The sequence below is a fragment of the Dasypus novemcinctus genome, chromosome 22 (assembly GCF_030445035.2).
Source record: "Dasypus novemcinctus isolate mDasNov1 chromosome 22, mDasNov1.1.hap2, whole genome shotgun sequence".
NCBI lineage: Eukaryota > Metazoa > Chordata > Mammalia > Cingulata > Dasypodidae > Dasypus > Dasypus novemcinctus.
In genome coordinates this window covers 57,046,820-57,060,573 of record NC_080694.1, presented here as the reverse complement: position 1 = coordinate 57,060,573, position 13,754 = coordinate 57,046,820, and the positions used below count along the sequence as shown (strand labels likewise).

The 13,754-nt window shown below is 39.0% G+C and overlaps 1 protein-coding gene across 1 annotated transcript; it reads left to right on the top strand.

Moving 5' to 3' along the window:
• Positions 1-351: 351 nt before the first annotated feature.
• Positions 352-13,586, top strand: C22H6orf62 (chromosome 22 C6orf62 homolog). The gene is made up of 5 exons (XM_004462059.5): positions 352-2,731; positions 4,425-4,601; positions 5,807-5,929; positions 8,988-9,122; positions 12,204-13,586. Exons 1-5 carry the CDS (start codon positions 2,603-2,605, stop codon positions 12,327-12,329), a joined length of 690 nt encoding a protein of 229 aa, XP_004462116.1. The 5' UTR covers positions 352-2,602; the 3' UTR covers positions 12,330-13,586.
• Positions 13,587-13,754: the final 168 nt, after the last annotated feature.

Here is a 13,754-nt window from a genome sequence, read left to right as displayed (position 1 = left end):
TCAAGGGGAGGGGCGAAGAGCCAACCCAAGGAGCCTGGGACGGCCGGACCAGGGGCAACCAATGGGAGCGGAGGGAGTGGCGGGGAGCCCCTTTCCACGCCCCATGTAAACGCCATTTTGGAGGAAAGGGGAGTTTGCATTATTAAATCCCCCTTGAAGCAGCACTTTTACCTGGGAAGGTTTACTTCAAAAGTGAAGTGAAGTCGAGCCTTCCCAAGGCTTAAGAAGACCCTCTGTTCTCGATCCTCCTTCCTGGCTCCGCGGTAACCATGACAACCTCCCCGCCTCCAGTCAGTTCTCCCCCCTCTCGTTCCGGCGTCAGTGGTAGCGGCCCGCGGGGTGCGCAGGCGCAGAGGGCGCGGGGTGGTGGCGGCGAGGGGCGGGTGACGCAGCGGCCGTCGCTGCCATTTTAAGTTGTTTGTTCTCGCTTGTTTTCTCAAGCGCGACTCTGCCCCGGACCGCGAGGCGCCCGAGGCTGCCGCCGCCGCCGCTTCCGCAGCCACCGGTGGGGGGGAACGAGGCCGTAGCCCCGCGGACTCTCGCCAGCCGCCTCAGCTCTTCCCCCCTCCGCGTCGCCTCGACCGTCTTTGCCGAGAGCCGGAGCCCGACGGCGGAGGAAGGCAGACTGAAGAGCCGATGCTCGGACTGAAATAACTTTCCTGGGGGCTGACTTCGCGGACAGACCCCTTAGCGCAGGGCTCCCCTCCCCCCTCCGCCGCCGCCCCTTCTGGTCGTTCGCCGCTTCTCCTTCCCCCCCTCCCCCCCTGCCGCCGCTGCCTCCGCGTCCTTCCCCTGCGCCGCCGCCCGGGGCGCCGAGCCAGACTATGGGGCCCAGGCGGGGGCTGAGCGGCGGCAGCAGCGCGGGCGGCCGGGCCTCAGAGCGCACTGCAGCGGGGATGGAGGGGCTCAGTTGGCTGGTGGTGGTCTCTTGACATGGCTCCTGCCCGTGCTGCGAGCAGCGCCGCCTCTTCCGCCGCCGCCGCCGCCACCGCTCCGCCCGCAGGCTGCGGCTAGAGGGCCCGCGCCCCGCCCGAGAGTCGGTCCGTGAGTCCCGGTCTCCGCGGGGACAGGGAGGGGACTTCCCTGTCACCCACCCCCGCCGCCTCACTTCCACCCCTGCCTCCTCGGGAAACTCGTGACCCCGCCCCGAACCATCCAAACTCGGGAAACATGGTCTGTTCAACGGGAGAGAGAGCTAGTCCGGAATCCGGGAATTAAATTTTTTTTTTTTTTTTTTTTTTTTTTTGTGGGTGGGCTTGCTTTAAAAAGTAATTCGTATTAACACAGTTGCTTTCTTTCCCTCCCCTCCCCCATTGATCCTTCCCTTTTACCCTCTCCCGCCTACTCTACCCGGGCGGGAATTGTTTCCAAGATGAAATGAGTGCAAACCTGAGTGATCCTGTGTCTCCCGTGGTGCGAGTGAGTCGCCGCCGCTGAAGGCCAAGGGTGGGGGCGGGAGCTGGGGGGGTGGAAGGCAGGTGGTCCCCGGGCATTGCCTGGGATTTGGGAGAACCTGCCACCTTTGCCTCAGCAATGCTCACAAGAAGGTAAATCGCACTCCCCACCATCTTGAACTGGGGCAAATTCATAGAGAAGGCTCCCTTGGGGAATGTAGGACTCATTGCAGAACTGGGGGTGTTGGGGTCCCGGGCATTAATCAGGTATAACCACAGAGCCGGAATAATTTTACTATCTTCTTATATTACCCCCTTTCCCTCTGCCATCATGATTCTCCTTGGCAGCAGCATTAGCAGCCGCCTGAGGGTGAAAAGGTGGGTGATGGGGAAGTTGGTAGTGACTCCGCTGTTTTTTCTCATGGCTCTTCTGGGCAACAGCTGCCCGCCCCCGGTATACACTGTAGTTGATTGCAGGGAAACCCTGGACCTCTCCCCTTCCTTCTCTACCGATTTTGCACTTTTCTCTTTGCTCACCACCAAGTGTAATCAATAACAAGCACTGAGGATACATAGCAATAGTGAAATCTGAAATAACGAAGAATTAATTAGGTACTACAGCCATGGATCTGGCTGGGTAAAATCCAATTGGATATTTCAGTTTCATTCACCTACCCTGTTTCGGTGTTTTGTTTTTGTTTTGTATTTGGAAAGCAAGGATCACACTCGCCCTTCTCCATTCCTTTTCATAATCCCTTATCTAAAAAGGGGAAAGAATCCGGATGGATTTTAAGGATTGGACTGGTGTCAGCTGTGTTTTATTGCACACCTAAATCCTGATAATAGGCTTTCATCCCCCACCCTCCCCCCAGCCTCTCTTTTGGCAGTTAAGCCAAATGTATTTTCCAAAAAGTTAGTTCAGATATTTTCTCCTCTTTCTTTCTTTCCTTCCTTTCCTTTTTCCCATCCGACCCCCACCGTTATTGTCCAAACATGACTGGACAGCAGCTTTTGTTTCTTGACCCTGTAATATGAGTCTGCTAATATTGCCAGAAGGTGCAATTTTTGGGTTACAGTCGTGGTTTTAGCTATTCAATCATATTAGCAGGAAAAAAAATGACTTGTTTCTGTTGTACTTGAGTCTTACGAAAAAGTGCCCATAGTTTAGTGACAATTTCCAAAGGCTTTAGTACCATCTGTATTTCAAAATGGGGGACCCAAACTCCCGGAAGAAACAAGCTCTGAACAGACTACGTGCTCAGCTTAGAAAGAAAAAAGAATCTCTAGCTGACCAGTTTGACTTCAAGATGTATATTGCCTTTGTATTCAAGGAGAAGGTAATTTGAAGTTCTTAAAATGTGAATTAGCACAAGTGATTTTTTATAAGTGTGTATTATCCTTAAATAGTTAATGAATGTTAGGTTGAAGAGTGGTTGGAAAAAGTCTTTGTATGCTTGTACTCTATGGGTAATTTTGTGACTTGTGTAGTTGCAGTATAATCATGAATGGAAGCTCCCTGAGTACTCATTGGTTTGGGAATATTTAATTCAAAAGTTTAGGGTCCATTTTTAGTTGACATGGGGTGGATAAAGTGAAAATTTAGTTTGTGTGGAGTTAAATAGGGAACTTGATAACTGAATTTGAAGATTGTCGAATATAAATTATAAATAGGATGTTTGAAAGTGGTGAATTGAAGTAAAATGTTCATATACTAAAATGTTTCTTTTAACTCAAGATGGAGATGCCTTTTGCTAGTTAATGAAATAGAATACACTTTAATTTTTAGTAACACTTAAATACTGCCATGGTTAATTTGTATTTACAATTGCAATTTCTAAAATTTGAAATGGGAAATTTTAAGTTTAAAAAAAAATTAACTGGAATTCTACTGTTAAATAGCAAATAATGAGTTGTGAGAAGGCAAGTCAAACATAAAAGCATTTTTGCAACTTAAAATGGACAGGTTTTAAATAATCAAAGCCATTTGATATGAAACTAGGTTATGAATATAAGGAAGTCTATTTCAATTTTTGCTTAAATTATGAACTATTTCAGATCAGAAATATAATCTTAGTATGGTATCTCCTTAGTATTTGGAAGTAACTCAGGTTTTTTACCCCACTCTTAATTCCTTAAAGGTTACTTGCATTAAAGAACACCTTTATCTTCTAAAGTATAGTACTGTGAAATGGCTTCAAAAATGATTTGTTTCAAGGTTTAAGGTGATTATTACAAGATTAAATAGTACCAAGGATTTGCTTCCGCATTTGTTTTTTTTTTTAACAAAGCTGCAAAATGAATAAGATCAGATTTTAGTTTAAGATATAATGTAGGTTCACTGGAAATGAACCCAAGAATAGAAGTGGCAAGTTGCCCTACATTGTACTATCTAGTTCTTTTAACATGTGCAAAAATGTTTTTATTCTGTGAATGGACAGTATTTGAATCCTTGCCATCAGTAGGTCATGGTGTATACATTATATTATGGAATTTTATAAGCTAGGTTGATGAGTGCTTGGTCTTACCTAAATTTGAAAGTCAGTTTTATAGACATTTTTTTTACTTTTAAAATACTGACTTGTATGATCATATAATATCCAGGAAGAGTAATGGAGACTGAACCATTTTGAGGAGTAAAACAATTAACTTGCCTGAATGGTTTTCTTTTTAAACTGCTGAGATTTTAACTTAGAACCAGTTAAGAGAAATTATCAAGACTCTCATTCTATTTGTAGGATTGTTTGGTACTTGTTCCTCACAGTATGTAAGAAATACTGCTGTCTAAAAGAAGTATTTTCTCTGGACATCATAATACTGTAAAACTGGGCAGTTAATTCTGATAATAGCATATTTGAATGGGGTTGGGAGGAGAGAAGGCTCAGCCTATCTGAAAATCTGTTTTTAGGGGGGAAATTACTTCAGACAATTAAGAATTTTGCTAAATTAGAAAAAGGTACTTAACATTGTAGCATGAACTTAAGCGTTTTAAAAAGTGTGCTATCAGTATCACCTTTTTTTTTTTCTTTTTAGAAGAAAAAAGCAGCACTTTTTGAAGTGTCTGAGGTTATACCAGTCATGACAAATAATTATGAAGAAAATATCCTGAAAGGTGTGCGCGATTCCAGCTATTCCCTGGAAAGTTCCATAGAGCTTTTACAGAAGGATGTGGTACAGCTCCATGCTCCTCGATACCAGTCTATGAGAAGGGTAAGTTCTTGATTTGGTAGGTAAGTTTTTGTGGCTTGAACTTGCATTTTAACCTAAAAATTGGATAGTTACTTTATAGTGAATCCCATTTTGTGTAACTAGAAATTAAGGTTCGTTTGCAAGGTCTGTAAAAGGTGGATGGTCTTATCGGTTATTTGCTTAGCTGTTACCTTGCTTCCTCCAGATTTTGAAAAATTATTTTCATCCTATGTCTTTGCTTGTCCTAACTCATGCATTCCTCATTCGAGGCCTGTGCTTGGTAGAGTTGGAAAAGAGTAGTTCTCGCCCTCGACCATTCTTGTAGTGGATAAAGTGTTTTGAGGAATCCCTTTAACCCATGTTAGGTGCAGTGATAGCCAACTATTTTTCATAATTTAAGTGCTACATATAAAATTGTTTTAAAATTCCTAAAGTAATTATTTGAAATAAGACATATGGAGAACTTAAGTTAATTTTACTTATGTGTGTTATCCTTATAATGTTGTATATTATTGCTTTGAATAATGTTATGCTATTGATATTCATTAGGTTTTCCCTTTTTTGAGGGGAAAATTTAACACCATGTTCCTTTATAAGAATAGGAGGGTATTATGCTGTCACCCTTCTAAACTTCTGCAAACATTGAAAGTTAATTTGAGCATACTTGAGCAAGATATCTCCATAATTAGTGGTAAATTTGTTGGAGGCTGGAGATCAGTATGTACTAGTTTGGCATAGGTTTATTAACCTTGAAAATTATATGTTAGTCTGTGATGAAGAAGAGGAACAAAAATGGAGTAAGGTAGTTTTCTATCAGCACATAGCAAAAATAGCATTTCAGCTGTAATAGGCAGTGGTTCATATCACAAGTTCCAAGATACTTTTGCTAAATAGGTTTTGATTTTGAAGGGTGCAAGTAAATGTATAGGGACTTAAAAAAAACAGCAACAACCCAAAAAAGACAAAATCAGCTTTAGTTGTCATTTTCACCATGCACTGATGAGTTGAGGCCATGTTGTGACACATTGTGTATTTCATCTACAAGATAAAATACAGAATTGGACCATGAGCGATTCAGATTGTGTGTAGTCCTATTACCTTTATCTCATGATATAAAATGATATATAGTAGGCTTTTTACACTTGTAAAATCAAACCTTATAATGTGTGATGTTGCTTGTTACAGTTTGTTTCTTTGTAGTAATTTTTTTGTTTGTCATTTTATAGGATGTAATTGGCTGTACTCAGGAGATGGATTTCATTCTTTGGCCTCGGAATGATATTGAAAAAATTGTCTGTCTCCTGTTTTCTAGGTGGAAGGAATCTGATGAGCCTTTTAGGCCTGTTCAGGTACTTTATTCTAAAATAAGTGTGGTGAGCACTTTAGTAAATGAAAACTCATGAAATAGAGTCTAACTAGAGAAATTCTTTGGAATATGCTTCCTAATAAGTGTCTTGGGTTCTTCTGTTCTTTTGAATATTATGATACAAAAGGAGAAGCATTTGGATTATAGGTGGTTTAACTACCTGATGTGTCTTTGAAATTATGGCCAGATAAAATATTTTAAGGTAGATGTGTGTTGATTTATAGAGGAGCCCATGGACGAGGTTCACAAAATGTGACCTTTATGCCACCACTCCCCTACCCTGCACCATATTTTGAGAGAATGCCTAGCAAGTAACTCTCAAATATGTTAGCCATTATTTCAAAGAAAGTCGTATTTCTTGAGACAAGACAGTTTTTACCTAGCCTTTCCAAATAAGCTCTCAGAAGAAAGCTAATAGTGTTTTAGAAATTTGAAAACAAAGGATAAAAAATAATAGTTAGCTCTATCTGACTCGGAACTAATCATAGTATTTTGGTGGATTTCTTTTTTTCTTTGCATATAAATATATTGTAAATAAAATTAGAATGATCAACCCCTGGGTAAATACTCTTATATTATCACCAGAATTTGTCAGGTACATCAAATGACAAACCAGTCAAAAGTTAGCAAGCTGGGAAGCAAATGAGGCTCAAGTGATTGAGCGCTCACCTACCAGGTCCCTGGTTTGATTCCCATGCATCCTAAAGAAGACAGTAAGCTAGTGCCATGGGCGTGTGCAGCAAGCTCATGCAACAGGAGACACACAACAAAGGGAGCAGAGGTTCCCAGTAGTACCTCCTAGAGAGGACAAGCAAGATGGTCAGCTGGCACAAGAAGATAAAAAACATGAGAGACACAAAGTGGAGAAGGGAGGTGGCTCAAGCGGTTAGGTGCCTGCCTCCCACATCAGAGGTCCTGGTTTCAGTTCCCAGTGCCTCCTAATGAGGCAAGGAAGACGAATAGACTCAGCATGTGCAAATGGGGTGGGGGGATAAATAAAAATTTTTTTTTTTTTTTTAAGCAAGCTGTCAAGGAAGGTTAAGTAAGTACCACTACTAAATTTAGTTCCCTCACGTATAGTTCTATATATACAAATCAACTTCTAGAAAAGTGTTTCTTAGAGCAGTTTACTTAAAGAACCAGGATAGTTGCCCTGGGAAAACTTAATTTTTCAAGGCCCAATAATGTTCCCTACATTTTCTACTGTTATTTATTTTTTTCTTTTTAACAAACACCCGCCCCCCGCTGTCTCTAAATCAGCTGCCTCTGAATTTGCTATTTCTAGTCATCTCTTATAAGTGATCATTTTTGTCGTGCTATGTCTTGGTTGTTTCACTGAGCGTGTTTTCAAGGTTCTTCCATGTTGTAGCATGTCTCATAACTTCAGTTTTTCTTATGGCCAAACATTCCATTGTGTGTATGTACCACTTTTTGTTTATCCATTCATTTGTTGATGGATATTTGTATTGTTTCCCACTTTTGACCATTGTGAATAATACTGCTTTAAACATTGGTGTACAAATTCTTTAGAATACTCAAAAGTGGGGTTGCCAAGTCAAGTGGTTTTAACTTTTTGAGAAACTGCCATATTGCTTTCCAGTGATTACACTGTTTTGTATTATTCTTTCTTCCATAGCATTTAGATGATGAGGAACCCATATAGGGTTTCATAAATAAACTCCATCTTATTCTAGAAAAGAACTTGAGGCAAATGTTTTATACTTTATGTACTTGCCTTCTCCAGCAGTGTATGAGCTCCTTACAGCTGATATAACTTTAGTCATTGTCTTCCAGTATTTAATATAATGCTTTTCATATACCAAGAGTAATAACTATTTGAATAGTGCAGAGATAGAAAAACAAATAAGATTATTAAAGATGGAATCTGAATGTTTAATATGAAATTTGAGGAGAAATAATCATTAGATAGTGAAGAATAAAATAGGCTCTATGGCACTTTCATCTCTCAAGGATAGCATGTCATATTTTGTGACATGTAAGAAAAGCTACTAGTTGTTCAAATTCTAGATAGCCAGAACTGATGGTTTTTCTACATTGGTATGTCCTATTGACATAACAGGGGAACCAAAATTGAACCAAAATTAAGAGTCATTTTTATAATTCAGTATACAAATTAAGGTTTCTAGGTTTCTTGAGTGCCTAGTAGGTTAAACCTGGTCTTTTCATCCATCCTTTGGCCTCTTTCACAGACATTTTGTGGATATAGTTGATCTTTATTTTAAAAGATTTTAAAAATTGTTCTGATTCACTCGATAACATTCCTTTATAACTTAAAAATTTCCCCCTAACAATCTCAGGTTTGCTGCAGAAAAACTGCACATTAAAACCTGATTTTAAAAATTGAGGGGTTCATAGATCTTCTGAAGCCCATCTATGTGAGGAATGAATTATATTTCATGTGTGGGTTTTATGGCATTATTTCCTTTAATGCTATTAACTGTTCTGGGAAATGGGCTAAAGACTTATATTATAGATGAGGAAACTGAAGTTTAGAAGTTAAAAGATTTGCCTACAGTCATATAGCTAGTGACGGGTACAGCTGGGATTTAAATTAACACATTTCTTTGCCAGAGCTGTCAGTCCTTTTTTGCTATAATCAAAAGGAGGGAGATGTCATGGGCTTAACATAATGTGGGAATCTTGAACTAAGTTTGAAAATTTGTTTTATGAAATTTAGTATAAAATTACTAATTAACAGTATTGGGATATAGTCACTTTGGTGTAGAGCTTTTCTTAAAGGTATCGTCATAGGTATATATGTAGTGCTGTCTAGTAGTTGTTTCTGTGATGAAGGGAAAAGTTCTCTATCTTAAGAGGTTCTTCAAAATGGTGGTCACTAGCCACATGTGACAAGCTTTTGAAGAACTGAATTTTAAGTTTAATTTTAATTAAAGTTGGAATAGCCACATGTGGCTGTTGGCTACCGTATTGGACGGACAGATAATGCATGCGGGTGCGATAGATGTTTCAGGTATGTAATAGCTTATACTTAAATATAAATGTCTGTATTTCTTATTTAGGCCAAATTTGAGTTTCATCACGGTGACTATGAAAAACAGTTTCTGCATGTACTGAGCCGCAAGGACAAGACTGGAATTGTTGTCAACAATCCTAACCAGTCAGTGTTTCTCTTCATTGACAGACAGCACTTGCAGGTAATAAGCATTATCTTGAAAACCACTCATTTGTGAAGATATTAGTGTATAATTACTTAAACTGCTTTCTTTGCAAAAGACTTAATTCTGATTTGCCCTCTCAACACTGTAATTTTTGAAGTTGTTTAAAAAAACAGATCTTTTGGACATTTACTCTAGAACAGTGGTTCCCAAACTTTCCTGCGCATTAGAATTAGCTGGAGAGTCTTTATAAGTGTTGATTCCAATATAGTGTGCAAATCACTGCTCTATAACTTATCTCTAGAGCTTTTCTGTCTCAAGTGTTGGACAGCAGACCACCATCAGCATCTCCAGGGATTTGGTTGAAATGAAGGATTTCAGGCCTGTCTCTAGTCTCGTTTATCTGTTGTATCTGCATTTTAAAAAGATCCTCAAGTGATAAATAATACATTATAATTTGAGACGCACTAACCTAGAGCTTTTACATCAAAATCTAAAGGAATGAGGCACATCTGTTATATTAATCTGTTAGAAAATGACAGGCACTTCATAGCAATGAATAATTGACTGATTCCCCTCCTAAGGGAACTTTCATTTTAGTGTAGGGGACCTCACAAGAGGAGGGGAAAAAAGCAGGGGTGGGGGGATATAAATTGTTAGGGAGTTTGAAATTTATTGTGTCACCAGGGGAAGCCTTCCTGAGGTGACTTAAAGACCTAAAAAAATAAGCATTCGTGATATTAAACATAAGCTATTTTTCTTTCAAAGAGCGTGCAAGATACTGAAAAACTACGAAGATAAATATATAGTAGAACTGCTACCTTCAAGGTGCTGACAGACTGCCTGGAACAATTACACATTTACTTTCTCTCTAGTACCAGTGTTAAATAATTAAGATAGGTCCAGATAAAAGAACTGTGGGAATAATAGAAGAAAGATTAATTTCAGTGGAGGCATTTGATAAAATAGAAAGTATTATTCCCATTTTATAGAACAGGAAACAAAATTTGTTTAATTTTAAAATTAAAATTTAGCTGATCAAAATCAGCTAGCTAAAGGATCTTGTGCCCTTTATCAAAACATGAGATAAATGAAAAGGGCTGGATCAAAGAGTAATCTTGGATGGGCAGATATAGAGGCTGTCTTGGAGTCGGTAGAGTCTCATACAGATAGAGCCCCGTAACAGGCTGTGAGGTTTTGGACAAGTCACTTCTTTTTCTTTTTTAACTTTTATAAAGATGTTTAGTTTTGCAGAACTTAAGCAGTTCACTTTGTTTAAGGTAAACAATGGCTTACATTGTAAAAATAAACACTGGCATTCCTGGTTCCATAGAAACAATATAAATATAAGCAATTTGTACATCTTGCTGGTGAATTCCCATAATGCTCTATTTCGCTGATCCTTTCATTACCTTATCCTCACTAGTTGGTCTTTCCTGTTTTCACTGTTACCCATGGAAGTGGAATGAATGTGAAGTTTAGAAGGTCACAGTATGGCTGTTTGGTATAATTTTTTTGCTTGCCATTCTCATCCATGCCCATGGCTCCTAATTTAGAGTCAGTTTAAGATTTAAATCTTAAAGCTTAGATCACTCTCTGCTTTTTTTTGTTTGTTTGTATTGGCATAACTAGGAATCTACCTGAATAATCAGGGAGACTGGTTTAGAAGGTGGCTAGGACCCTGAAACCAGTAGATGACTGATTAAACAAAATAGGAGAGACTAAAATGTTCCAGTCTGTGCAGGGACTAACACGAGGGACATCTTGTTCAGATGGACAAGTCACTTCTGTGAGGATTTCTTTCTGTTAAAATTGAGCAAATGATCCTGCAAGGTTGTTGTGATCTTTAAAAGAGCTAATATATATACATATTTATAGAGTCATTTACATATGTAAACTGCTTCAAACTAGGAGAGCTGAATTTCTCTTTTCTGCCTTTTTAAGACGTGCTATAGTGAAAAGATGAACTTTGCTATTGGGTTTGGGATCAAATTCCATTTTCACACTTATTAACAATGGTTACTTATGAAAGCACCTACCACTTGCTTGCTGTAAGTTAGATGGTCAGATAATAACTAGTTTTTTGTTTTTTTTTTGTTTTTTGTTTTTTTTTTTTAATAACTAGTTTTTATAAGTTTGATTTGGCTGGTAGCATTTTGACTTTCTTCTAGGCTGTTGCCCCAGTATATGCTTAAAATCTTTTTTTACACCTACTTCTAATCCTTTCCCTAGCTTCTACACTCACCACATTTATCTACTTTTCCTATAATTGTGACTTGAAACCTCCTCAAATCTGGCTACCTGAAGTGCCTTTAATCCTGATTTCTTTTAACAAGTAATCTGTGACTGGCTTCCCTAAATTTCTTATTCTTTTGCATAAATTCTGTAAGCATTTATTTAGTTTACAGTCATTTTCACTCCTTTCATGTATCTTGTATGGTAAGGATCTGTCTTCCTAACTTAAGTTCCCTATGGGTAGGGACCATGTTTTATTCTGTTACCCTGTACTTTGTTACAGTGTCCTTAGGTGCTGTATTAGTCAGCCAAAGGGGTGCTGATGCAAAATACTAGAAGTTGGTTGGTTTTTATAAAAAGTATTTGTGGTAGGAGCCTACAGATACCAGGCCATAAAGCAGAAGTTACTTCCCTCACCAAAGTCTACTTTCACGTGTTGGAGCAAGATGGCTGCTGACAGCTGTGAGGGTTCAGGCTTCCTGGACCCCTTCCTTCCAGGGTCTTGCTTCTCTCTGGGTTCAAGGTTCCTTTCTTCATGGGGCTGGCTTCTCTTTCCCCTGTGTGCTGACTTCCTGGGGCTCCAGCCTAAGGCCTCAGCATCAAACTCCAACATCAGAAACCCTCAACTCTGTTCTTTGCCATGCCTTTTCTCTGTGAGTCCACTCCCACCAAGGGGTGGGAACTCAAGGCCCTAATCAAAACTCAATCATGCCCAGGTGCAGATCAAATTACAAACATAATCCAGTATCTGTTTTTGGAATTCCTAACCATATCAAACTTCCACAGGTGCCTAATAAGTTGTGGGGTATTGATTTCATAAGACAGCTGGGCTGTTATGTTACAAAGTCTTATTTATTAAGAATGTTAAAATTTTCCTCCTTCCAGACTCCAAAAAACAAAGCTACAATCTTCAAGTTATGCAGCATCTGCCTCTACCTGCCACAGGAACAGCTCACCCACTGGGCAGTTGGCACCGTAGAGGACCACCTCCGTCCTTATATGCCAGAATAGAGCACTCACTGACCAGCAAAATGGAGAAGATCAGAGAATGCAGCAGCATTTATTTTCTTGTTTTCTTTCCACTTTATTCTTTCAGAGTTTAAAGAAAATGGACTCATGCACAGAACACTATACATTTTGAAACTTGTTCATCCTGGATTTTTTTTTTTTTTTTAATCATTTGTATTTCAGAACTTAAAAAATTAGATGTTTTCTGCGTGGACTGAGTGAAAGAAGGTGCTTTGCATATGTGCTGTACTGCATCAGCATCTTACTAAAAATGTGAAATGAAAGGACTATTGTACACTGACATGCTTAAATGTATCTGAAAGCACAAGGTGATACTCATTGATGGTCTTCCCATTTGTGCTGGTTTTTGCCTCTTTGACATCTGTCATCAGTATTGAGAGGGTGAGAAGTGAATGTAACAGGTATAAATACATTTTTAAAAACTCAATAGCTTTGCTATAATCACCGTTGTTCCAGAGCACTGTCAGATTCATTCTAAAGACCAGAAGTGGTTGTTTTTAAAGGGAAAAATAAAAATAGACAACCACAGGAAAGAAATCTTTAATGAAAAAAAGCATCTCATTGTAGGCATTCTTGCCTCGTATTTTACTGGGCCATGTTTGATTCCTGGTACTCATAAATATATGTATTTTTTTTCCAGATCTCTTTCCCCAAGTTGCTGTTTATAAAGAGTATTCTGCTGAGTGTGGATATGGTTATACACATTAAAGCAGACATGGAGTCTGAAGTAGCTAAAGCAGCTATAAGCTAAGAAGTACATTCATAGCTGCAGAAACCATGATGGGTAGAGGATTTTCCTTTGTTCTTTTGTTTTTGGTTTTACAGAGATTTTATTACGAAGAAAAAATTCCAGTGAATTGTGCAGAAATACTGGTTTCTACACCATCCTAAAGAAAAACTTACGAGGGTTTTTTGGAGTAGAAAAATGTTATAAAAGCTGGGATCTTAAATTGTTAAAAAATATTTTGAGTGTCAAAGTTCTAAAAGCAGAACTCATTTTGTGCAATGAACATAAGGAAAGACTACTGTATAGTTTTTGTTTTCCTTTTAAATGAAGAAAAGCTTTGCTTAAGGGTTGCATACTTTTTTTGGAGTTAATCTGAATGATCCTCCTCTGGAGTAAAACTAGTGCTTACTGGTTTCTGGTTGTATTTAGCTTCTGGTTGGAATTTGGAAAAAAAATGAAAACCTAAATAAACTAGGTGAAAGTTCCCTGACTATTCAGGTGAATACACAAAATTGAAGTGGTAACTTTTTTCAAGTCTCTGTGTAGGTGTTACTGATAACCTTAAGGAGTTATTTTATAGCCTCTGGGAATGGGGAAGGGAAGAAAAAACCGGCAATTGGGTTTGTAACTTTGACGAGAATTGGAATCAAGGACATTTTATCAGCTTTCAACAGTTATTA